This window comes from Neopelma chrysocephalum, unplaced genomic scaffold, assembly GCF_003984885.1.
Source record: "Neopelma chrysocephalum unplaced genomic scaffold, ASM398488v2 Primary Assembly neopelma1_44, whole genome shotgun sequence".
NCBI classification, from domain to species: Eukaryota; Metazoa; Chordata; class Aves; order Passeriformes; family Pipridae; genus Neopelma; species Neopelma chrysocephalum.
Window position 1 is genome coordinate 8,630,572 of NW_020897703.1, and position 27,554 is coordinate 8,658,125.

General features: G+C 39.4%; 1 protein-coding gene across 1 annotated transcript in view; it reads right to left on the reverse strand.

The window, feature by feature from the left end:
- PARD3B (par-3 family cell polarity regulator beta) overlaps positions 1–27,554 on the reverse strand; it is a 371,997-nt gene that overhangs the window by 26,174 nt on the left and 318,269 nt on the right. The window contains exons 21-22 of the mRNA XM_027677893.1: positions 22,646–22,781; positions 2,091–2,170 (exon numbers count right to left, since the gene is read on the reverse strand). Of these exons, the coding sequence (XP_027533694.1) occupies positions 2,091–2,170; positions 22,646–22,781 (216 nt within the window). The remainder of the gene's footprint in view (positions 1–2,090; positions 2,171–22,645; positions 22,782–27,554) is intronic.

Here is a 27,554-nt window from a genome sequence, read left to right on the forward strand (position 1 = left end):
GCTTAATTACTGCAGTAACATGAAACTGCAAAACTTACAAAACCTAAATATAAAAAGCAGCAGCTGATTGCTGGACTGCAGGCACACCCAAGGGTGTGATGTCCCAAAGCTCTGTTCCTGCCAGGATGGAAACCCTCTGGAGACATGGCAATGGTGTGGCCTGTGTGCAGCAGTGCGAGTGTTCGGGTCAGGAAGCACACACAGCCCTGCTGAAGTGCAGGTCCTCTCACTCTCCAGCATAATCTCCTTAGGCACTGAGAGAAAAGACACTCTTCAGGCTGATCTTCAAAAGCTTAGTGAATATTTGGATGACTTCCTAAACGGGGAGTCCCAGCCAGCTAAATACTCAAACCTGTCACAAGAGCTGGAGAGTTGAGTTTCTAGCAAGTTAAATGGAAGTTTGGGGAAGAACACTATGAAATTCATGATCTGATTCAGACAAATCTACTTTAAAAAAAACCAACAAAACCAACCAAACAAAACCCACAAAAACATAGGTTGTAGAGACAAGCAGTACACACACCTAGGGAACACGTTGAGGATGCAGCAGTTTGGAAAGGAACAGTATAGAAGGAATACTGAGAACATTTGCTACATAAAGCGAGGGCGTGTCTACCTCTGCACTGCTGTGCTCACTTCTGGTCATCCTCACTTGAAGGAATACTGGTGAAATAAAAACAATTTTGGGTGATGGAAGTTACTTCACTGGAAAATTTCCATTTTATAATGCTTGAAAAAAATATGGTTGATTTTCTTAAAGGGAAAACGAATAAAAGAAGACATGACACACAAATACAAAAATTGCTGTAGAGAGTTACACTGGGCACCAATTACTCATTTAGTCTTGTAATCCACGAGGAAGTACTCAACAAAATTGAAGTTTAAAATAAATAAAAAAGAGTATGCATATTTAAACTACACCTAACTAACATGCAAAAATCACTGCTAAAAACATGACAGGAAACATGAGTGCTGGAAAACACAAAAAAGATGTCTATTTACCCAGAAAAGTAAGAATATCCATAGTTAGACAGAAAATACATACAAGACACACTGCTGTTAGAAAAGCCAGTTACTGCACAGGACGAATCTCCAGAAAAATGGCTGACACAAATATAATTTGAAGGCAGTAACTAAACTGCAGACACACCTCTCATGACACCTTTGAATGGAAATAGCTCAGTGGAAAAAGAAAAACCAGCAAAAAGAAACAATTCTCTGATTTCCTAAATACCAACAGTACTTCACAACAAAGAATCTCTTCTTACTTGTAAATAGCTATTTTTGCTGTGCTTTTACAAATTATTCTGCTTGTAGGTCCAGGAAGTGGACTGGACAACCCCTCTGAGGACTTGCCCATCCCTCTAATTCTAAAGGTGGGTTATTATTCTATTTTTGTTTTCCTCTCATGCTTCCCGCTATCTCTTCTAGCATCCTCTCACTCCCCTTTCTGGCTTGCTTTATCTTACACTCCGCTATTAGAACTCCCATAGAAACGGGACTGAAATCTCTGAAATGCTTCCTTTTTGTTATGCCCCACTGGTTTCAGACTAGAATTGCTCTTCATTGAGTTGATAAGGATTAAAAATTAAAAAAAGCCCTCAGAGAATTTACTTGCATTTCCACAGTGTTCAGTGAAAGCACAGAGATGCTCTACTGGAATAGGACTGCTCATCAGACAGCCCTTGCAGCAGCAGTGGGACTTCAGGAGCTGTGGCTGCTGTAGTGGAGGCTTTCTAAAGCAGCACTCTGTCAATGCCAGTTAGAATTATATCACTACAAACTCAGTCATTTATGCCCTGCTACGACCTGTTATAACTCTTGCAGAGCCAGCTCCCTCAATGTCATGTTCTCTACCTGTGGATCATGACTCTTGCTGACATGTTCAATGAGAGACCTTTCTTTAAAAATTCAAAAGTTCAAATTAATAGTACAGTTATAAAGATGATACTAAATCAGCAGCAAAAGGTGACAAGACAAAACTACAAAATAATCTCTCATGTTAGAGCCAGACATCAGGTGTGGGCTGCTTTCCCTACCCATCAGAAGGAAGGTGAATCAGAGACTGTGTATGAGGCTTGGTGTTGTACCTGGGTAAAGATGCATACTGCCTTTCCATCCCCTCAAAGTGAAGATTGTACGAGCTCCCATCTGGACCTTTTCCAGGCACCTGTGGAGAGGAGAGTAATTAGAGATGAAGATCAATTATGCAGCCCAGCTACTAACAATGCATCTCAAAACGATAAGCAGAGAACACATGATGCTGCAACATGCCAAAATCAACAAAAGAAAGGCAGGGGCTCAAAGAAGCTCCAAATCCCATACATAATCTTATCACTGCTAACAAGAAAGGCTTCTATATCAAAGAAGTGTTTAGAACAGGTACAATCTTCAGAGCCTTTCCCTCGTCTGCCCGCTAGCTGGGATACTCTCTCTTTTTTCCTGGCTGGCCCTCCTCCTAGAATTCAGTAACATGAGGACATAATCTAATTAAGCACACCCTTTCTGATTACAGTGGCATAACTACCCGAATTAAAGCTAACATCTTAGTCCCAAGTTTGCTTTTTTCCCCCTCCACTTGCATGTTTTGCTTAACTATAGAATATGATATAAACGAGCTTTCTTTCATTCTTAACGAGAATCCAGAAACTTTCCCTAATGCCACTGCAAAGGTAAGTATCCAGCTGGGAGTTAAGTGCACCTATGATCATCTGGTGCCATTTCAGAAGTGAAGCATTAGTGCACTCAGTCAAATGCCAGCTCGCTACTTGGTTTGTTTTCAAGATGGCAACTGGCGTTGGCTGGGGAGCACAATTCTATCAGGAAGGCTCCATCGGGTACAAAATGGTGAACTTTGATGCTTTTAGCACACAGGAGCTCTCCCAATTTCGCTCACTCAATGCCTGCTGATGGCCCAAAGTGTTAAGAGCCTTGTTAAAATGGAGCTATTAGTCTTTTCCTCCATAAATGGAGTAGGCTCTGACTGCCCTCAGTGTTTCCTACATTAGTATGTATTCCTATTCCGGTGCTGCTAGAATCAGCAGTTTTATAAAGCAATATACTAAGAGGCCATTTAAAATCTCCTTTCCCTTTTACAGATTAATAGCAGAAAGGAAGATTTAATGCCTTTTCAAACATTTTTAACAATTCATTAAAAAGAAAGTAATAAATCACACCAAGCTTTCGGCAAATGCCTGATTAAAAAAAAAAAAGAGAAAACAAAAATTAACATGTTTTTTGCATTCTACAGGTTAGAGTACATTTTTGTCAGCCCTGTAATTTATGCACAATACACCATTTTCCCTGAAGCGATGTATAAGCCTCTACAATGAGAAAGGTTGTGCGTTCAGGTGTCGGAAGTCCTATCTATCTTTACAAAGCATTTCTGTGTACATTACATAAGCCAAGTCCAATGCAAAGAGAGGCAGTATCCTTTGGAGCTACTAGGCATCATCTTAGGAATTATCACAGACAAATACTGTTATGCACCTTGCCACTCCTCAAACATCCAAGATATTCGTAAGTGAAAAAAAATTATTTAGTACAGGCCTTTTGCTAGCTCTCCTTTCTCTGACTCAAAACAGAAAGGAGACCTCACAGAACTGTTGGTCACAAGAATAACCACCTCTGATTTGAAATGACCCATGCTTTAGCAGTGCCTGACTTTGGATGAACAAAAAATAACAATAATTGCCCTACATTTCAAAAAGAGGGCAATAGGCTAAAGGGATAATGCATTCATTTTTTGCCACCAGAAAAAGTGACATGTATAGAGACTTCATAAAGACAGAGTCACTTAGGTGAAGAGTCACAGCCACTTTGGCTGTTCTTACACTGCTAATTTCATTAGGTTCATAAGTTCCATTAATTTCTCAGGTATGCTGGTCAGGGAAGAGCCTCCAGATTTCTGCTGTTTTACAAGGAAGACTGAGGGGAGAAAACCCAAATGTATGATCTGGTTCACTCAGCATAAAAGCCATGTGGTATATGGTCTAACTGCGGCTATAGATAGGTTATTAATTATGCGCAACGGCAAGATATTTATGAGCTGAAGGATGTGCCTTGTAGCTGTGCATTCACAACCCCATGTGAGTTTTTTGCACTCTCACACCTAGCGGGAGTAACAGCAGCCAGTCAACATGAAAAAACACAAATGGATTCGGAACCGTGCCAGCATTGAGCAGCAATCCCCAACTTATACCGGTCACCAAAAGTATAAAATATTTACATCACAAGGCCTTTTTGCAGCAGGAAAACTCCCCTTTTTTGATGGTTTTCTGCAGACAAATAGAAGGCAATACCCCCTGCCAGGTCTGTTTGTATATATGATTTGAGAGACAGTTACCATAGAAACACCCTGGTGGTGGATACACAATTTTGCTAATTTGGATCCATTGAGCGGCTGAGTCTCCACACCCTATATAAAACCCCCAATGCACTGGAAAAGCATGCTCTGGCTCTGCACAGCTAATTAAAGGTTCAGCCATTTCTTCTTCTTTCCCTTCTCCATCTGTGCATGCAACAGTAAAAACCTATCATCTCTCAGCCCGGAGTGCCAAAATGGTGCCTGGAATAAAATACTACCCTTATGAATGGAGAAATTATGAAAATAGAAACACCTCCTTCGTAGAAGTTATTTATGTTTCAGAGAGAGTCAAAGCAAAGGGTTCCTTTGCTGCCTTCTACAACAAAATAAGCTAAAAATTGGCACAAAAGGTATTAATAAACAAGATCAGAGTACTCCAGCTTCTCCTCCTTTCCTGAACCAGGACATATGTTGGCCCTCCAGCCAGGTGTGGAGGTTTTAACTGCGTAGTTAATCATCACAACATATTTAGGCAAGCAAACAGTAACCTTATTAAAAAAGGATTAAAACCTGGAAGTCCAAATGAATGGTGACCATGACGTGGCCAGCAAGGCGTGCGAGCTGACAGAAGGTGCAGTACTTTAGCTGAGTCCCTATCAGAGGCAACTGGAAGAGGTTTTGAGCTCAACATCTCAATCAGTAGAGAGAACCCAACAGCAGATGAAACACACATTTCACAAAGATATGGTAATGCACAACAGAAAAAATGATCCAAAACATGCTCCTGTATTTTTAGGGTTTAAATAAACAACATCAACTTAAATAAGTGCCATCATTATGAACAGTTCATCTCTTAAGAGCGGCCTCAACTAACAAGTGAAACATGAATATGCAAAAATAATGGGACAGCGATAAACACAGAAACAGCCATCATCCTACCAGTGCAATTAAAAAAGCAGCATGCTCAAATTGAGGAAAGGAAAACAACAAACAACTCACAAAACTTAACTGTTGCAAAGTATTGGTATGGCCAAGCCCTCTGTGGAATGTAAAATTAATAAACTGGATACACATACGAATCAAAACAACTAACATCCACTTAGCAGAAGACAGTAAAGCCTTTGACAGGTTGAAGAGAAGTAAAGCCTCGAAGAGTCTGCCATTCCCTGAATGGGAGAGTAGGCAGAAACCTCTGTACCAGCAGGTTATTCTCCTAATTGCCCCTTTGGGAATCCCAGTGAATTCTCTGAAGCACACAGTAGTGGCCACACTTGGAGACAAGGTACCAGATAAACTGGCAAGATACCACATCCATATGTCAGTGCCTTCATGGTCAGGATTTTCTGTGTGCCAGAAAGCTGTTCTTTCTAGATGGATAGTAACATTTTTGTTGTTCAAGTCGCTTTTTAAAAAAAACCCAATAATTTCCACTAGCAAACAAGATTTCTGTGATAGAAAGGTGCCACTTCAGAAAAAAAAACCTATGACACCTCAGCATCCTTAATTAAACCCCTGTCAGTTCTCAGCAGTAGAACTAGGCCAGGGGAAGTGCAGACTAAAGGGCAGGGTGGGCACTATGGACCCCTCTCCTCTCGCCAAGTCCAAAGCCTTCAGCAGGTGACCAACCTGAAAGGCCAAAAGGCAGAGAAGAATGAGTGCAGGCTGGGGCTCTCTCCACTTCCCTAGACAAATGGAATCCATATTTTTATTAAAACAGAAAACTGTAGGAAGATTATTAGTTTCATATTTCACATGCAGATCCAAAACAGACAGAAAGGGAAGGCAACTGTAAAAAAAAAAAGATAACACAAAAGCAGTGCAGGTGTCAATGCAAGCTATGTCCCTGGCAAAAAGAGTAACTGCAGAGCACTTTAAGGAGTTTTTTAACATGTGGAAGTGATAAGCTAGCAGAGAGTATCTCTAACCTGCTAATTCTTTCTAGGGGAAGGTCTCATGAAAAAAGAAGTGATATGAACCCACACCGTTAGATCAAGCCAGAAAAAATTCTCTTAGAGCAATATATCTGCAAATATTCAAATATCTGCAAATAAATTATAAGGCATAAGCAGAGTATACCTGCAAGCAGGTGTCTTGAGTAAGTCTGGGATTTGCCTACAGGAGAATTCTGAGGTTGCAGAATAACAATTCTTTAAGGGAAGGGAAAGGATTTATTTAATCCTGAAGCTTGTGACTATCTTGAAAACTGTACAGAAAAGTGTACGAGGCTGTGTTTTCTTCCCAGGAGATACTCCATTTCATTCCCCCTTACCTGTCTTACACTGCCTTCCTTCTAGAGCATTTGTTAAAGGCTACATTACTAGCTGCTAGCAGGAAAGCTTCCCTTGCCCCTTTCTTAGGGATCAAGGCGTTAGAGGTTGGACAGCTGTTGTGGTATGAAAAATAACAACTATAGCTATGTTTTTTGAAGTTTAAGCTTCATGAAACCAGAATTGACTTTTTCTTGTGCATCCAGACACAGCTCAAGGTGAGGGTTCCCACACTGCAAACAGAAATCAGCAACAACTGCTTGCCCCTACCAGCGGAATTCAGCAGGACAGTGTGTTTTCGCCTGGGGCCCTACCTTTTCTCACATCCCACCTGACTCCCTGCTCCAGGTCTGTCCTGAGTGAAGTTGGCACACTGAAAACACAAGACCATGGGTACTGCTCATAAGGAAAAGAGCAACGCAGAGCCATTTTCAGAGTGGCTCTCTCAGAAAGTTGCAGTTACTGTTCTCTCTCATTCAGGTATCTAGAGCTGCATATAGTAAACTTCATCATCTTTGCCGAGATGAATTTGTTAAAAAAATTGTTTTAAAGCTTCTTAACTAGTTATAGAAAAAACACAGCTCATAGGCAGAAGTTTCCCACTGTTAAAAACCAGAATAATACACAGTGAGCATTGCATTCAGGCTTATTAATTTTTCACATATATGCTAAATATCTCTGCCTTTTTACTTTTGTTTTTTAATCCTTTGTTTTCCCCACTTCTGAACAATAAGGCTCCTGCAAACATTTCAATTACCATTAAGATCAGAAAGAAAATTAGAACCGTGTGCTGCCCACTAAATAAGTAGCAATAGTATAACTTTATCAGGGTTGATATGATTTTAACTACACATTTGTGAATGCACGGCAAAACACTGCTAACTCCATTGGAGTCATACCTGACATTTAAAATTATGGGAGATCAGGAAAAGCTTATGAAGATAGGAGTCATGGGACTCCTAACTTTTTCACTTATTCACTGTGTATGCTCAGAAAAGTCACTTGAGCTTGTGCATTGTGGTTTTCTACCCATAAAAATTGGCATGATACTAACATTGTATTTTATGTCTGACATGCACTGTAAGACAGGAGCCACCCCAGGAAGGTTGCAGAGTGAGGCTTGTGCTCTGCCATCACCCAAGTGCTTTGAAAATGCCACCCAGTTCTGCTTTTTGCCTGAAAGTCTGTGTATAAACACGACACACAGAACTGCTGCGTTGCTTAGTACATTTTTCAATAGTCTTGTGATCATCTGTTAAAGGACTTGATTCAGATGCTGGTTTGACCTCTGTTCTCAAAGCTCTTCTTTTGTCTGTGAGCGTTTCTAATCACATGGGTTGAGATTCAGCATGCCAAAAAGAGCCGTGGTATAACGGAATTTGCCCTTTAACCTTCAGGTCTCCCCTCTGCTGAGACACAGTTGGTTTTTGTTTTCAATTAAGTGAAAACTGAAGAAAAATGGAGAGGTAAAAGTGGATTTGTTCCCCACCCTGGTCTCAATGTTTCATACACAGGTGAAGCATCAACATTCACCCATTTATTTTTTGCATTTCAACAGTCTGCCTGGTTCTGGAAATTTAAGAACACAATTTGACTTGCTAACACTTTCTTTATCTGTTAAAACAGGTGGGGTGATGCAAGGCAGTGAGCTGGATGTTCCATGTGAAATGGAGGAAGTTGATCGATGGGGTCTTCTTAATTCCTTACTGCTGTGATATCCTCATTATCCCATCCTCAAAGACCTCAAGCATTTCCACAGACGGCATGTTTTCCTCCATCCAGCTTTTTTACATTTTACATCAAAAGGTAAAAATTAAAAATTCTACCAGTGTCCATGATTCAAAAGAATTTTCCTGATGTTTTCCTTACATACACAAAGAGGGATATATTTTGCTTTGCTGGTTTTGCAATGAAAGTTGAAACAGTGATTTTGCGTTATTATAACACTCATCATTTCTCCCTCTAATTTGGATGGTTTTTAATAAAGCTCCATTGATTCCACTGAAAGAAATCCCTCCTGGCAAAAGCAGAACACACACGCTGATTGCTAAATATGCAGCAATTATCATATTCAGCAGCGCACTTTAATATCTTATTTATAGATGTATCTATCTATAATTTGCTTTAATTAAGTTGCATTGATTTTAATGGCAGGAGCAGTCCTCAAAGAAGAATCTAATGCTATATGAGCCCATCAGTACTGCTTTACCATTGTTTGGATATAAGACAGCACCTTTAATATTTCTTTTTGATATTCTCAGTGGTGTTTTTCTTTGCTAAGTGGCTGCAATGGCAAACCAAGATGATATTCCACAGGAACTCTCAAAACCACCTCCACCACTGAAGAAAGAGAGCATTTTAAACTTCCCTGTTATAAACTTGTTCATAGGACATTTTCCAAGAATAAGGAAGGAAGCGGTATCTTCCCAGCAGGTCCGGTGACAACTTGTGTTTCTGTTCCTGCTCCATTTTACAGATATCTCGGGAGTGTAATTGTTAGAGATTCTCAAATCATGGTCCAGTGTCTTCAAGTTTGTTTTGGGTAGTGTGGCAACTAAGTAAAACTTTTTTATTTTCATGGCAACAGAAAATACAGGGTAAATAATTTGGGAAGGTGAATCAGTAGATAGCTATAGTTGCCTGTTCACAGCTCAATCACAAGTCACAAGTCTTGCAGACTCCTAAAGTTCTGTTTTCTGGGCTCAGTCCCAGGGAATGGTGAGCTTTCTTTTTGTTAAGCACACACTCACTTTAAGCATTTTATACTAATCTGGTTTAGAGATTATTCCAAAGAACACTTGATGCTATTAGAACTGTGACTGAGTTTGTCAAAAAACATCTTGAAGAACAAAAGGAAGGTATTGCTCACTAGGACAGTCTCACAGCCTTGGTTTCTGCTGGGTGCCACCACATACCTTGGCCCTGATTCAGGAAAGCATGCTAAACACTGATGAGGGGGGTTTGTTTTAATTTCAATAGCATTTGATTCCTCTTGGAGGCATTCCCAAAGCTAACATACACCTGCATCTCTTGGTGGCTCTATCTCTTTTTTGGGTCAAAATACACAGGAAAAACACTTGTATCTTTGTATCCTGAACATGTCTTCACACACCTAAATGCAGCATTCTAGTGGTGATGATTTTGGCATCTCCATCTCTGAAGTAACTCAATAAGAAATTACTGGTTCATATCATTTGAGACTCTGTCTCAGAGACTACCGAGGTAGCTTTATAACATTACTTACGCAGATCTTAATGTCTCATTCACTGTTAGTATTTTTTTAAAAGCGAAAAATAAGTGCTGGCTTTTTAAATCACTGCCTTTTGGAATATATCAGCACTAATTTTATAAGAATTGTTCATGTTAAAATGCAAGGGCATGATCTCAAAGGAAAAGCGCCAAAGTAGCTATGCAAGTACATTTTCAGTTTCTGGTCATCATTTTTCATCCACTGATTATTGCTTAAGTGTTGATTAATAGTTATGTTCATGCTGCTAGAATGCATTTCCTTTGCATGAGAAAAACATCCTTGTCCAAAGGAAAAAAGAGATAGTAATCAAACCATCCTTCCTCTTCTCCAGAAGAAACACAGACACACACTCCAGAGTGCTTTGCTGGTGAGTAGGTTTGAAAATTTTCACTTAGAAAATCAGCTGTATGCAATCAGAACACTACTTGGTTGGTCAGATTGCAAGGCAATTAAATGCTCCCCTTCTGACTGTCTCTCTATACACCTATATACACTCATGTGCACACACAAATGTACATACTTAGAGTCACTGTGCCTTCTCCCTGTGCAGTGAACACCAGGAACACTGAAAACAGCAGTGTTCCATGCTGGAATTAAGCAGGGCTGATTATCTCAGGATTTACTTTTCCTCCTCAGTAATGCCCTACCTCTTGTTCAAGGAGGTGAAACTAATGGTTTAGATTTAGAGGGAGCGGAAAATTCTCTATAAAGGCAATAGACTGAGGGAAATACACACACAGATGGGAAGTTTAAAAGGGAAACAGGCTGTTCCCATAACAGTTTAAAAACATGGCAATTGCCTTAGCGTAGTACAAAACAAGCTCTCAGCATTTGCTGTATCTTGCAACATTAAGGAGAGAGAAAACAGCAAAGATGGAGGTGAAGCCAAAACTGCAAATTGTTTTTGCACAGCACCACAAAAATAATACTCTGGTTTCTGAACCCTCGCTTCACGATCCCCCGATCCCTGGTGCTGGAGGACTATGGTTTTCTGTGACCATGCAAAATGAGATCATTTCCTGGCCTGTGTCCGTCTCTGTGGGTGGCTTCTTTCTGCATTAGTTGTATAATATGTTTTGGTTAATTCTATCTCTTAATTGTCTTTAATGAGCACCAGATTTGCGACACCCTCACTTGCAAACCTATTCTCCAAGTAGAGGCAAACAGAAGCACTTGAGTTGAGAGAAAATCTTAAAAGCAGCAAAACAAAAAACCCACAGCACCCATCAGCATTGATTCTTTCCAACTACAAGGAGGCATTTCAATTGCTCTTCCCCTGAACCAGGCCAATGTAATTATTCTCTTCCCAGCCACTAAAGAGAATAACTTAACATGTCACGGAAATACAATTGTGATGCAATATACAGCATACATACGTGTGACTACATTTCTAAAGCAGGTCTCCTGTAGTTGTTCTACAATACTGTGCATAATTCCTCTCCCCCCCATGAAACCATTCCTCTGTCTTAGCCTGTTTGAAAGTAAGCTGCTTCTTGTTCCTTCCAGTCTTGCATTCTTTGCTTCTCTTCTCACTGTAATTAGTTTACAAGACTATTTATCCAGATGATTACTGCTTTTAAATGACAGTCGTCTTTTCTTTTGCTCCAGTTCATTGTTGTGTATCATTTTGTCTTGCTATCTGAATACCCAGTTCTCTAAAGCATTTTCTCATTATGTTATCTCCTGATATAAGGCATTTTGAAATACTTCATGAGAGACACTGTATGAAGTAAATTGAATTGAATTTTCTCTCAAAGTCACCGGCTTTCAGCATCTTTCTCTAGCTAAGTCAGCAGAGTTCTTGGCACCAATGCCAGAGTGTAATGGCCATGCTTTGCAGCCCAGCTATGAGCTTGTGTTCTTTTTAGGGAAAATGAAATGGCAGTGTCAGTACCTGGAAAGCAAACAGGGGACAGATCAATATTTCCATTTATGATGAGGATGGCAAAACGAAAATGTCTGGTGTATTTTTGAGGGGTTTAACGCACACATTGAGATAATGCTATTTTGCTGTGTCTATCTACATCTGGTCTTGGTACTGAATGTGCATGCAGGGGGTAATGTGCACGTGTACATCAGGGAAGAAAAGAGGGAGGGAAGGGGGGAAATAGCAGGGCATGGAACTAAATTGCAGAGCAAGTAGTGGAAATAGACAGTGAAAAGCTTCCTGCAGGCAGGCGGCTTCACAGGGGAGAGCGAGCCTTTCATTGTCTATAAAATCATGCCTTGCTGGAGGTCCTGAAGAGTAGAAGGGGTAGCACCTAGAGGCAGTAAATCTCTCACTGTTGTATTATTGCATTCCATGCATTTAGCTACTGTACAAACCAGCACGCTGCTTCAAGAAAAGAAAAGAGGAAGAAGGGGGAATATGCCCAAAGGGAAGAGGAGGAAGATGGCAATAAAATTGGAAAACAACCCCCTGCCACAGCTCTCCCCAAGAATACTTCACATCAAAGAAAAACTGCAAAGTAAATCGTCATGGAGTTAAAAGGTAACCTTAACTCCTTCCATTGTGATTTGACACCACTATGGAACAGTACTCCTAAAATTTGAATGGTTAGTCTGTAGCACAGGCTATTAAATCCACCTTAATCCTGTTAAACATAGATGCCAATAAAGAGAGGCGCTCTTTCAATGGCATTGTGACAAAAGCTCTCCACACTGCAAATTCAATATGGTTAACCAAAAAAAAAAAAAATCCCAAACCTGGATTAATACTGAGCAAACAACAACATCAGCATAAGCAGGCTTAGAGAGAGGAATTGCTTTCCATATGCTGTGGCATCAGGTTCCTCCGGATTTTCAGATATCAGTCTGTAAATGTTACAGACATTGTTTCTCCTGCTTGCAACTGCTGTTGGGTGGTGACCTTCTTTGCTTGCTGATACCAATTTAGCAGTTGGTACAGTTTTTCTGTGATTTGGTACTGTCTGTTGTTTGCTGGTACCAGATGGATACCAGATGGGTAACTGTGGGCAATGGTTCCTCTGTGTTCCAGTCCCAAAAATCACTGCCTATAGGGTCAGTCTTGTCAGTTGACTCCTCAATGGCACTTCAAAGCAGCATTCTGAAAAACCTCAACATCTGTTCCTTACTCCTAATGACCTTAAAAAAATGTTGCAGACATACTTTCCTTTAGCCAGGAGTTACTGTGCATCTGCAGTAAAAATACAACCTTACAGATGCTTGCAGCCATCAAACTCACTCCTCGCTAATGGCAGTTCCAAAGCCACCACCTCAACTCTGAAAGTCAGCACTGAATGTGAAGTATAATCAATATATTCTTTTCTGTGGTAGCTCCACAATGTAGGAGTTCAGAGATATTCCAAGGCATTTTTCAAAACAGTACTTTCAGCAGTGAAGTGGAAGAACAAGAAAACAAAAAAAAGTGCCTTTGAAAGGCAGCAGGGATACCTGAGGGCTAAGTGTAAAACATGGAGGGAAAGCAAGGAAAGAGAAAGTGATGGAAGAGATCTGTTAAGTATTAATTTGTGTTTGGTGTTTCAAAATGTTGACCTAGTTGTCAAACTATAGACAGGAGCTAAAAGGTCAGTTAATGGTGTTGAATACTGCCTATTGCAGTTCCCTCCTATGTTATTCCATATGACCGCTTCTGTTTCTAAGAAAGGAAAAAAGTTTATTTGGGACAGTACAGGAGCATTTTGGTAAATTCTCTGTATGTGCTGCAGCAGAATGCTGTCTACAGAAAAACACAGCTGACATCAAAGCATGTTCCCCACCCCCTGTCTTGCTTCATGGAGAAGTTATGATAAACAGGTTATGTGTTCCCTAAGGTTACCATGGAAACTCATTCTTTTCAGGCCATCATTTGCAAAGGTAAAATTTGCATTAAAATGTGATGGAATTTGATTTTGTGCATGTGTATGTGAAACTCAAGTGGGGTCATGCTACCACGCAGTATAGCTATTATTTCAAATCCGGGAGCTTACGCTTAAGAGAGAGATCTATTAATCCATGTAAACACCTCAGTGACCAAATTACAGTTTAAGTGCTACCTTGACAGGTATCTTCCTAGTAAATTAAGGGAAATACATTGAAAATTAGCTTAAAATGCAGATGTAAATGTTCATACTGATCCACTGGTGGGTACCACTAGGTAGCATTTTGCTAAATTCCCCTATAATCACTCCACAGGAAAGATTGAATTTAGATTGTCAGAATGACTTTGTTTAGATGATGGCAGACCAGGGATGGAAGGCACAGGCATGTATTTCAAATTATAAATTTTTATCATATCTTGAAGGAGTTATCATCAACTTATGACCTGTAGAACATAATTTGATATAAAGCATTCTTACTGCAATACAAGAAACTCTTGAATCTCCTCAGAATACAAATCCAAGTGACTCACATTGGTTTGAGCCACATCGTAACTTCAAAGTCAAAATTTCACTCCTACTCTGGCTTTTCTTGGAATATCTGGTGGTGTAAATCATACACCTAGCCCAGGTTCCTTGAGAGCCACTGCCCTTACTCGGTGCCATGTGCAGCACTGATATTCCTAACACAGAAATGCATTATTTGCTGTAGTAATTTTGACAATCATTATTCCAGCCTAGCAAGAAAACAGATCAATAGATTAAACCCAGAAAAATCTTAAAATTGGTGACCAGACTGGATTTTAGAAGAGATACCAGTATTTGTCCTCTTGCTCAGTTGTACACATTCACAATTTACATGCTGAATTTGATATACTACTTTAAGAAATCTATGCTACTCTGGGACACTGGATTATTCACATATCATCTGTCTTAAACAGCAGGACCCCCTTGGAGGCAGCAGGGCCAGAACTCATATTTCTGCTTGCAAGGCGGACATTCCAATATCACCTGGATTACAGAAGACTCAATATCTCCTATGACAGAGGACTTATGACATACAATTCAGCTGGAATGACTCTACTTAATATTGGACGACATGACACTTAACACAGCAGTCAGGCTATTTGATGAGGAAAAAGCAGCAAAACCACAGACAGCAGTATGTGTTCTCTTGCTTCCTTAGTGTTTAGTGTCAAAAACACTTGTTTAGTCTCAAAAAGCTTGATTAGTGTCTCAAAAACACACAAAAAATCAAATAAAAATCAATCCTTCAGATTAGTTTGCATGGTGCCATTCTGCATTGGGAAATTCCTGCTTACAAATTCAATTTACTAAACAAAGCAAGAACATTAAAGAGGTTTTCAAAAAACCAAACTCAAACAAAGATTAAATTGATTACTAACTTTTGCAGAACTTCTCAGAACTCAGCACATTCGATAGAAGGAATGTGTTCCAGTCGGATTCTGTATTGAGCAAGAAAGAAGACGCTAGTGTTCCTTTTTCCAAGTGTTTTTTAAGAGCCAGACTAAGGGCTGAAAGTTGAACAGAGCTGGCCTTGAGCAGAACAGTCAAACTTATGTACAGCACAGCCTTACAGGGTAAATGGAGTTCTCTTTTTCCATATTTTTTACTTTATTTTAATGCAGTCTAGATATTAGATTAGCATCTGCACTACAGACCTTAGACTGGGAACTAATAAAGTTATCCACCCAATCTCTCCATGTCTGAGTCACTGACTTTCTTTTTCATTTTAAATAATTATAACAATGTCGCCTGTTTGTTGAGAAAAATAGAGCCTTTATATATTCATAGATAATTGCTTATACCCAGCACCCAGCGATACATTCTAATTACTATTCACACCTTGGCTGTGAAGAAATCTTGAACTTTTTAGTGTTTTTTAACTGCAAGACAACAATGTAGCCAGAGCATTGACACCCTGACTATTGAAACTGTGCCTAGGATGGAATTTAACAAGCAGTTCTGCTAATGCCTTTTGCAGTGAGGAATTTTAGCAAAACTCAAGAAGACCCAAAGCCTCCACCTCAGATCTTGTGCTGCAATAATGAGAATTGCTGCACAGATATAAAACAGATGAACTCAATCCAGAAATCAAAAGTAATCAAAAGTCCATTATTTCAGTTGGCTTCTGTCACATACTTAACTATAACAAATACAAGATCTGTGCTCTGTAACAGCCTCAATGACATAGTTGTATTATTTGACCCAGCTTCTTTCAAGCTCGACCCTGTTCTGCACACACTGGGCAATCGTTGCTGTTTGCCTCACTGAGGTCATTCTGCTTTCCCTGATGTTAAATGGACAAGTTTTGCAGTCCTTTGTCCAAACCACTCTCTATTTTAGCGGGATGTTATCCCTAGCAGGCAGAGCTGGACAGTGACCAGCATCTTTAGGAAAGGGGGTGCCAGTAGCCAGACAACTCTTTAGATCATTGGTATTTTTTAGGGAAGAGATTTCTTTTTAATCAGCAACACACTGAACATGAACATGACCCAGGGAGATTAAACTGTAAGAACTGAAAAGAGAAGTCAACTGAGTCGGCATCTATTTGATAAATACACCAGATACCTGGAAGTAAAGGCCAAAGCTTGTGCCTAAGAAAGGGTAAGGTTTGAGGCCTGATTTCAGGCCTGATCCAATAAATACCTAAACACATGCTTAGTTTCAGACATGAATTTCAATGGCATTACAGACTTGTCTTGCGATTAAAAAAAATGAGTGTTGTAGTAACTGGGGCCCCTTTCCAGAAGTTGAAGCAGGCCTCTTAGTAATGGCCTGAGGAAGAGGAGGTCAATTTTAAAAGGAAACCTACTTTCCCCCCTCCCTTGTAGTTGGACCTGTGAGCAGCTGTATTTGATTCTGTGGTATGTGGGGCACTGAGTTGCTAGGGGTTGAGATCAAGCTGTCATGGAGAAGTACATATCACTGAGCCTAAGTAAGGGAAGGCTCAAAGAGCAAATAATGGCTTTAGCAACCCCAAGAGGGAGGCCTCGGTGTTAAAAACTGAGTCCTCTTCCAGCTTCCCCATGTGATGCTCAAGTGAGATTTGACAGGGTGCACACATGCTCAGGGCAAGTGGCCACACAGTCCCCTATCTACAGAGTGATCAACAAGTAGGCAGAAACCTGTTAAAGCCTATACTGGCAGAAGCTTGCCAAAACTGAAGCAAATTACAAAAAGCCAGCTACTGTGCTACTCAGAACTGCAGTCAAACCAGATTGCAGCCTAGCTCCAAAAAGGCTGTTTCTGTGCCCATTCAGCTGTGCCCCATAGCATGAAGGCTGCAGAGCTGAGGGCTGACTATGTGCACAAAATGCAGTAACTGTTCAGCATACTAAACAGCATGGGGTACCTGTTCATGAATTCCCCTCATCAAAATGATTACCAGTTGGAGATTTGTGTCTTCCCTCCCTTAACATATTGGCAAATTAGGCAAAATATATACAGTGGAAAACCTCTAGGGCCCTTCATATCATATCAAGATGATCCGTGGCAGCTGTCATGATCTCCGTGATGCCCCACTCAAGTTCTCTGTTTGGGCAACATCAGAAGAACCTATCCTAACTGCAAGAGACGTGATTGCAGGCACATGTGTTAATTTGGAACCTCTCAGTGTTGCGAGCCTGCAAGGATGGCCACAGCCTGACAGCACTGCGTGTTTTTCTCTGATTTCCTTCAACTACTTCTACGAAATAAGAGAAATGCCTAATGTTTTTCCTCCTCAGAATCACCCCCCTGACTTGGAAAACAACAAAAAGCAGCTGTGTGATGGGGCACCTTGTGGAATAGATGGCATGATATATTTCTGGAATTCACATAATATTCTAGGGTATAAACAGTACCAGTGGGCTTTGCTAAGATGACATATGGCACCGGAACTGTTTCCCCTGGTAAATAAGAGCATGTACATAGTGTATGCATGAAGATATGAACATTTCAGGCTCCCTTCTGGTTCAGATAATCGGTGCCAAATCCAACCTTTGTGTAAGTAGGAATGACTCCAAACAAGTTATAGGAGTCATTCTTTATTACTAGTATTAATGGAAGTGAATTTGGCTCTCCTTGCATGTGCCATTTGGAATAGTTTATTTTTCACATGAGGTTTGGCAGGGATTTTTCCCAAATAATTTCCCCCCAAAACTACCCCCAAAAGCTGGCCTGCACATTTCAAAATCACTCTGCTTGGTTTGGACAGCTCTGTAGAATACACCCCAATCTGAAATCTTCATTATGCAGAGATAAGTAGTGACCATAAAAAGTTCTTGATTGGTAAGTTAATCATACATCCTAATACTGTGTTTTGCGTACTCAATTAATATTTTAACAACAACTAATTCTGATCCATGTTTTTCAAAGCAGCTATACTTTAAGTAAGTTTTTGTCCTTTTATTCACTTTTTTCTTTTTAATTTAATGTTTTCTACTAATAGTCTATGGACTCAAAGTCTGGAATTTGCATCAGTTTCTGCTATATGGTTTCACATAGTACATAAAATTGTCAGCTTCTCCCATTGCGCTAGAAGACAGGAATGTTACTATTCTAGAAGTTGGAATTCTGGTTTCTAACCATGGTCCAACACAAACGTTTGTGTGTTTTGGGAACCTAATCTATTTGAAATGCAACATCCTGAACCTGGAATTAATTGATCATGAAAAGTACAAACAGCTCCTTATTCATCCTGAAGCAAGCGCAGAACCCTTTGACACATTATGGAAAAATAATGCAGTTATTAATGCTCCTTTCTTTGTTCTGGTTGATTTTTAGGCTTGGAACCCTGCCAGGCACACAATAAAGTACTTGGCCTTTAACTCAGACAGGCATGATTCTTCTTTCATACTCTCAACATGGAACTGACAAAACTCAGTACATTACGGATTTGTTTCAATGGAAATGTTCACAGCTAGTACCCAAAGACAGGTTTTCTTGTATCTTTAGGTTATTTACAAGCTTTCAAATCTGATCTGCAAATAAGGAAATGGCTTTTAGACCCGGTTAACACAAGGCTTGGTACACTGAAGCAGATGAAGTCACTAACAGGTGAAGAACCATTTGCAATGTGGCTGGTATTACATGCAATCCTTGAATGTACTTTAAAAAGATAAAGTTTCAAGGATTTGCTGCCACCCTGAAGGAAAGAATTGATGTTTTAAGTAACTGGATTTGTACAAAGTCTGTAAGACAATCCAAGTAAATCCTCAAATAGATGATTAATTCCTCATTATTTAAATGCCCTTAAATACAAGTGCAGATGCTAAGTGCACAGCTTTGTCTTGACAGCTCCTTAGCTATTTCTTATGATCTGCTATTAGACTGTGACTCTAAAGCCCTGAAAAAGAGCGCCTGTGAAAAAGCCTTCCAACTCCTAGAGAGACTAAGTTCTTGAAGCTTATTGCTTACATAGTTCTCTCAGGGTCTGACTGATACTGCAGCTATGATAATAGTACATAAACATCCTCTGCCTCATTCAGTAGACACAGATTAGGTTTGTATTGGATAGATTCATGAGTACTTTGAATATCTGATGTCCCACTGAGACATGAGCATGTGTGCACATGCCTAAACTCTTTTTTGAGCTGATACATCATAATATACTCTATCTGTCAGAAAATTTTAGGCTAATCTCACATTACACTGACAACAATAGACATTCATTTTCCTAGACAATATTTATACTTATCATCAGCCTGTCCTTTGGTTAACTAGCTGAGGTCTACTTTAAGCCTTGTGATCCACTCTACAGAATTTGGTTTATCATTTATCCTGGCTGTAAATGTAAAAAGAGAGGGTGGGAGAAGGGGGGCAAGGGGCAAGTCCAAAGAATGCAAAACTCAACAACAAATGAAAGCACAATGGAACTGGAAAAGAATTTCAAAGGATCTGGTTTTATAGCATAGACGGTACTATATACATGCGTCTGTTTATGGAGACACACTAAACTGAATTATTCAGTTCCTTACAAAAAGAAAAAGAACAGACTGTGGGGAAGAGAGAGCAAAATGAAGGTGCAAGAGAGCAAAAATTCATCCAGCAACAGATGAGAAGAACAGAGAAGAATTGGAAAATGGATGCAGGGGGGAGGAATGGATGAGAGAATAGCAGGCCTATTTAAAATGAATTTTTGACCTTATTTTTAAAACATTTATGGATCCCAATTGCCTGTCATGAGATCATTTCCCCCTACAATGCTAGCTTTTCAGCCGGCTCTGCACTTTAACTTGATTTATCCCACTTAAAAAAAGTAGATTGTTAGAAATACCCCTTCTATTAGAAATTTTGTCCCATTACAGTGTCAGCTAAAGGCCACTTGTCAATGTCAGCTTTATCAGATAGAAATTTGCCTCATGAGTTTTTAGATACTATTTTGGAGAACAAGACCCAGGGTCCATTTTTGAGGCTGCTGATTTGCGATGGGATAGTGTCTTCTCAAATTATCCTCTGCTTTTCCCAACTTATCTGCATGTTTCATGAGATGGTGGGAAGTGATTACAGCAGCTGCTGTACATTAGAAAGACATCTTGTAGGAAAGTTGGCTTAAGTAAAACAGTTGACTGAGAAAAGCAAGGATAGAACTAATCGAGCCTTAAAAATATATAGAGAGACCCAGTATCTCTTTTCCAGCTGCAGCTTCCCTGGTGCCATAACCTCCTGTGGGAAGGAAGAAAACTTATACCAGAAGGTTTTCCTCCTCCTCAGCTGTCTGTTGACTCTTTAGAGAAAGACCTGACATCCTGAAGATTAGAGTAAGTTTTTATTTATTCAAAATCATGCAATTAGTCATCTTCACTGATGAGTAAAGGTGGAAAAAAAATCAGCTGTTGTTCAGTCTGTGTTACCACAGTACTGCTGAGGGTCAGCAGCCTGAGGTGGGAATGATGGCTTTGCTGAAAAAATATCTGGAGGACTCTTGTGGTAAGATGTTTTGAGACATTTGTTTTCTTTTTAATATTTTGATTCTATTTTTGTTCCTTCTTTTCTGTCTGAATAGATTGATGTAATATAGGTATTTTAAGGGTAAAACTATATATAAGAGTAACAAATTTCAGCCACGAGTCAAAAGAGAGCAAGCTGTGGCTGCAATATTTTCCAGACTAAAAGACAGTGCCTATGAAAGCAAGGCTGGATGGATCAATGGGTGATATTGTTGCAGAGAAGAGACCAGAAGTCTTGGAAATTTATAAACCACTTCAACAAGAAGAACTGTTGCAGCAACAAACTTCAGAGCATTAAAGCCCTCAAGGTAAACTCTGATTTTTGAGCCAACTGCCATTCCTCACAATAAAAACATTTAAAAATATTCTGCACTGGAAGGACAAAACCCAACAATCCTGGTGCCACTATTATTAATAATTTCAAGATTGAGACACTTAAAGCGCCCTTTTAGGTGCTCTGATTAAGGACAACGTGCCTCACAGGAAAAGCAAAGCTTTGGAAATCAGTAATCTCTGGGCATTATACCTAATAGGAAAGGCTTAGAAAGGATTACCTAGAAGAAACCTTTGTGAATCTTGTGAAACTACACTGGACCATAAATCTCAACCTCCTCTGAGGATCAATAAAGCTTTATCAGTTTCAGATAAGAAGTAGAAATCCTCAGGTTGCTGAAGAGGTACCATTGACCTAGTCTGAGGGCTGTCAGGACACTTATCACAACATAGCATTTCAACAGAAAGACACATTTGATGCATATTCTTATTTTAGTTTACAAAAGCAATTCAGAAAAAGAATAGCAGCTACATTGGCTCCCAAATTTGGTTCACAAAATTTAAGGCAGTAGATTACAGTTAACTGCTCCAAGGAAAGAATTATTTTGCTGAAGATGACACTTTTGGTAATTGAATCAGAGGAATATATACAACAACAGTTTTGGAGTTAATGAACAAATATATATGATAATTTATGTAAAAACACCCCTTTCAACTCTATATCTCTCTGTGATTGCAATAAAGTCTAGTCTTGCTTAGGATTTTTTGGACTACAACCTCTATCATTGCAGATTTCACTTCAGCATTCACACTGATAGTTTGGAGACATTAAACCCAACAACGTTAGTTCAAACTTCACATGTATATAGATTCTTGAGATTTTAACATAATTCTGTGTCTTTTCAAAACTAAAATTTCAAATTTAGCATAAACTGCATTTTATCAAAGTTACATTTTTGAATGCTGGTTGATTATAATTACTTCTAAAGAGACAGAGTCCAACTCTGAAACCTGCTCAGGCAGAGCTCTTGCATACCCATAGACTATAGCTGTTGCATTTATTTAACACATTCAAAAATCTGGCACTGTTGATTTAATCTCTGATTCTACCACGGGTTATAGGTTACTCTTCAGTAGAGGGGTAGATAATATGTCTCTGTGTAGTGTGAGTTCTAGATGTAAAACAGGGAATACAGCATGCCTATAACAGTTCTGTAGCATTGGTAGAATATTTTAAGATCTTTTGATAGGAGAGGAGCAAATTATTACATTTAAAAGTTAACAGAGGCTGTATCATGGCCAGATTGCTACTGTCCAGTGTGCAGAAGGAAGGGCAGGAGTAGACATGCCTCTATTTCCTCCCTCTCACTTTGCAACTAAGCACAGGGAGAGTCTGCTCTTCTAACACTCTTGTTAACCCAGAGAATCACTGGATGAACTGCAAGAGTATTATAAATCCTGCTGAAAAGCCCTGATGCTACCACTTGTGACACAGTTTGGCAGTGACTCTGTAACTTGGGCCTAAAGAAAGGAAACCTGGCCCTAAATCAAACACAAGCGAACAGACAAGTTAATTTTAGCCAAGTTCTTGTTATTAATATTTTTTTTGATGGCTGGCATTAAGGATTTCTCCATTTCTATGGACTTCCCAAATTCATGTTAAGCTGACATAGGATTTCTGGAAAACAAAAACAAATCAGCACCTTTTGCTAACCCTGAATGTTGCAAAAGCACTTTGCATCACATTGTGGACCTACCCAACGCTGGTCGTAGTCAGACAGCTGTGTTCTTCCTTCGTCGTCCTCATAGAAAGGTAAACCTTCTCGCCTGGCCTGGTAGTACTCCTTCCGTAACCTCTGGATACGATCAGCATTCCCACTACCTGTACAGCCACTGAGAAAAAAAAAAACAAACAGCAAATTAAATAAAACTTCTATGAACACACATATCTAATACCAGGTAAACACACAGAATTGCTAGACCTGAGACAAATGGATTATATTTGATTCACCTGACTCGCATAGTGTCCACTGTATCACCCTTATTTTTGCTTTCTTATATTAATAAAGCTGCTAATTGTGAACTTGATCCTTGTTTTTAAAAAAGTCTGTCCCTGTCCAAAGAACTTAACAATTCTAGTACAAGACAAGGGACAACAGATGGATGCAGACAGATGGGGGAGCAAAAGAAAACTTTTAACATTCCTATGAGCAGCTATAAATGGCTATCATATTTTAATAATAATGATGATGATGATAAGCTGACAAAAAAAAAATTTCCTTTTGCTCCCACACTAAATGTGGAATTTCCCTAAAATTACATTCGTTCAAGGTAAAGAATAAACTATTATTCACAAAGAAGCACAGAAAGAAGTTTTATGTTATAAAAAAACAAACTCCCTCCTAATTATACAAAGAACTCAAACATCAGCCATGAAAATACAGAGGAGGCAAGAGAGATGGGAAAGCATACTATTAAATCTTGACACCACCTTTTTAAAGTGGTAATTAAACAGTAATCCACTTAGTAATCCACAAAGGCTCACTTGTATGCTGAACTGCATACACTGCAAACTGCCGTGGTAAAGCTGGTGGAGTTCCTTAGTTTACCAAGTTAAACACATGCCTTTCTGTGGGTTTTGACCCTGGTGAGCCTTCGAAAACCTTACAGCGGGATTTGTACAACTGTGGAATTTCAAGCTATAACCTGGAAATATTAAATGAAATCATGAAAATGGCTAAGAATTCAAAAAATGTCGATCGTATTTAAAATTAATAAATTAAGTTTCCTGCAGCTATTTCCAGCCCTGCTCTAGTCAGCACTAGGGGGGAAAACTGACTGTATGGCTCAGTAGCATTTACTGGCATTCCTGGATAATTATCATACAATAATTTGTGGCTGCTCCTAAACTCAAACCATTGTTATTGCAGCACACCATCATATATTCTCTTAATCTACAACCCTAACTCTGTCTCACCAACAGTGGATTACAGAGATAGAGATTTATTCACATAAGCACAGACTCAGTGGAGCATCTTGATACACTGCACTCTCCTATGAGTATGCCAGAATTTAGAGAAGCCTTTTCTAGGATTTGCATAGCAAACTGAATTTGGACAGCCCATACAAAATACTGGACATAAACCTATCAGTTCAATAGTAATTAGTTTCTAGTTTCTATCAGCAATCTAGACCAGTTGGAAATTAATTGCCAATGAAGGGAAATTCTATGTAGGTTACAAAGGGAACTGAATATGCAGTCAGGATTGGAAATGTTTGCTTGCAGCATCAGTATGTTTCCATGAAAAATCAAATTACTTCCCTTTCCTAGATCCTAAGTTATCCATCCACTGTACTCTATGAAGTCCCTGAGGTTTCAAGCTTCTCTGGCCGACTTACCCAAGTCTTCCAGAGCATATGAAATTTTTCTCATGGTCTGCCAAGACAGTGCAGAAAGCTTGCACATACTCTGTGGACTACTGAGGAAAAAAAAAGTATATTCCCTTTTCCCTTTTATTCCTTCCACAGATAAATGCCTCTGCTCCTTGCATGAATTCTTGTCAAATAGTGGAGAACCATTTCCAGTTTGCAGAACACTGAGGTGTAGCTAACGGGGACTATCACTTAGAACAGTGAAGCTTGGTCCACAGCTCATGAGCAGTACAATAATGGTGAAATCCCCTGACTTTACTTGTGACTACAGATAAAGCATTTAATTAGGGCTGCTAACGTACAGATAAGGCCCAAAGTATTGTCCCAGTTGCTTTGCCAACATCATTGCCCAAAGCAGCACTAGCTAACAGGGAAACGCTGAAATACAGGCAACAGGTTTAGTTTGATTCCAGTCAATCTGACTCCCTGCAGCTCTCTGCAAACTGTATTAGCACCTGCCACCAGTGCCCTAATGGCAACATACCCACTTTCTACCTCCAGGTATTTTGTCTGAAGAGGTAATCTGAAAATACCACATAGGTTGGTTTTTTTCCCCCTTTTAAAATGAAATCTGAGATAGATATATTGTAAGAGACAGCAACAGCAGCCTGTACTTCACCGACTGCAGATCTGCTGTAGGTGAACTTTTTTTTGCTCAAACCCATTGAGCCAGCAAGTAGAAGTGGTGCTTTCAAGTTGATTATATATATTACAAGACAGGGCCTGACATATTGTGCTTTGGCAAACCTTTGCCACGTTGTATTAAAGTACAAACCCTAACCATGAGAATGAGTAGGAACGTTTGAATGAAAGATAGCAGCACATGGAAAGTTATCCATCTGGATTAGTGTGAAAACACAAGCATAATCTCTGTGGAAACTAGCAGCTCCGTGAAGTCTGATTTCCTGTGCTTCTCTCCTGTGGGTTCTCTGGTGTCTGATAACGGTTCACACTGCAGCGCTTCACCCCAGCAAGAGCATTTGTCTGGGCCTCTCTAGCAGGCTGTTTATTTTCATAAAACTTAGCTTTCCAGTATCTCTTGAACATCAAGCCACCAATCAAGTCTAGTCCAAGACAGCCAGCATGTTCAGAATTTGTTAAAAAGGTGGGGTGAACAAGTTGGAAGAGGGTCGGTCAGTACATCCGCTTTGCTTTTTCAGGATACAGTTAAAGCTCCACAGGTTGTTTTTTTTTTTCTTTTCTCCACCACAGTTTATGTAAAAGACATTGGCATTTGAAAGAGCTGCATTCTAGCTTACCATGAAAATTTTACCCACTCCTGGGTAAAGTGAGATAAATATGATGCCCTGTGCAATGCTCATGAAACAGTTCTGAATTTCAAGTTGGCTCCTGACAATTATGTGAATATATGAACCACATTCAAACTCACCAGATGAATTCAATCAGCACTGTGCAAATATCGCATACATAATCTATTAGTTTACCCCAAAGAAACTGAAGCATTGAATTCAAACAGAATGAAGTCATCAGTAATAAAAAAAAGAAACTGATAAGGCAATATTAAAAAAACCCAACACAATATTCCAAGATTTGCAGGGAAGATCATACATTGACTGTAAACTATTCTCCCATCTGCCTATAAATACATAATTAAAAAATATTGGTTTGATCAGATAGCAGTTCTCAGACAGGGAAACAGCAGATGAATACCAGTTCAAATGTTTCAGATGCATGACTATTTACACTAAAAAGGAACCTGAACTTACAGAGGAAATATAAAAACAATACTCCAATCAAAGTCAGTTTATATTAAGGACACTTGCTGAAGCTTTTCAGCAAGCCTAGTAAACACAGCAGACAGGTTTCTTTTACAGTAGCTTTACATTTAATCCAGTGCTCTCTCCTTGAGGAGATATAAATATTACAGTTCTCATCATATCTACAATTTTGTGCACACTCACTTCCCTGACATGGCTCCACAGCTGCGCTATAGGTTCTTTAGAGAACCTTGCAACCACACATACATGATCCCCTCCACCATCACCTGTTTTCAGGATCTAACATTTAATCTACCCACAGACTTCTGTGTGTCATGACAAGACTGTAAGAGAACCATCCGCTCTGCATTCTGCGATTGATTTCAGAATGATTTCCTAAAGTTGTGATACATGTAAGGAGACTGATTCAGAAATGGCTGATACTAGGAAGTTTTAAAATAATATCTAGGTGAACAAATAAATCTCCAAGAAACTTCAAAAAGAGTTTAGCAAAGACTCCGGTGCTGATTTCAAACAACAGTAACAAAACCTGTCCAAAATCCCAAGCCATAAACAATATTAAGAGAAGTTCAGCAGTTCTTCAAATATGCTGCACACACTGTACGGTTTTGTTTGTTTTTTTGTTTTTTTGGTTTTTTTAAATCTAACACGAACATTGAAAAGAGGAAAAAGCACATTCCTGTCAGCCATTCTGTAGTTTTGTTAGATATAGACCTTAAAACCAAAACTTTCTTCTCACCTGGGAGAAAGATAAAAAAGTCTCAGTGATCGTTCTAACCCACGCTGCTGGGGCTGTACTACCAATTGAACAAACACCAGAAATCAGCATCCTCTGCCCTGTGCCTGCACCTGTCAGAAGCACTATGCAGGTTACACCTTGCCCACTGCAAATGCAAAGGGACCTGCTATGAAACAGTCACTCAAGTGATACAGCTGGAACAGGCAACCCAAGACAAAAAGGAAACCATAATGTGGCACAGATTTAGCTTCAAGCTATCTCTAACATTATGTAAAATATGACTATGAAAATTCGTCCCATCATCTCTGAAGAGACAGATGAAGAAGCACCATAGCAATAACATTTTATATCTAATATGACAGACAGGTTATTTTTTCAAAGAATCAAAACACCGTAATCAGTGTTTAATATGTATGGTTCAGGTTTTGCACAATAAAATCTCCTCTCTGTTCTTCCTCTGAGTTGCTAATCAGGATTTCCATCATTCAGGTTAAAAATGACAATTTTAACTTAGTGACTTCTTGCTGCAGCTTTCTTGATAACACAAAATTAAAAACAAGTGTTGCACATACAGAGTAAGATGAACCTCTTACTGTATATAAACATATATTTAAGGAGACAATAGACATTTTGTTTCCAGTGGTTTACCTAAACACATTAATATTGCTTTTTTGCCAGCCACTTCTTTCACTCAGCCAACTGTCAGCCCCTAAGCAAACAACTGATGCTCCCAAGTTAAAACAAAACAAGCAAAAA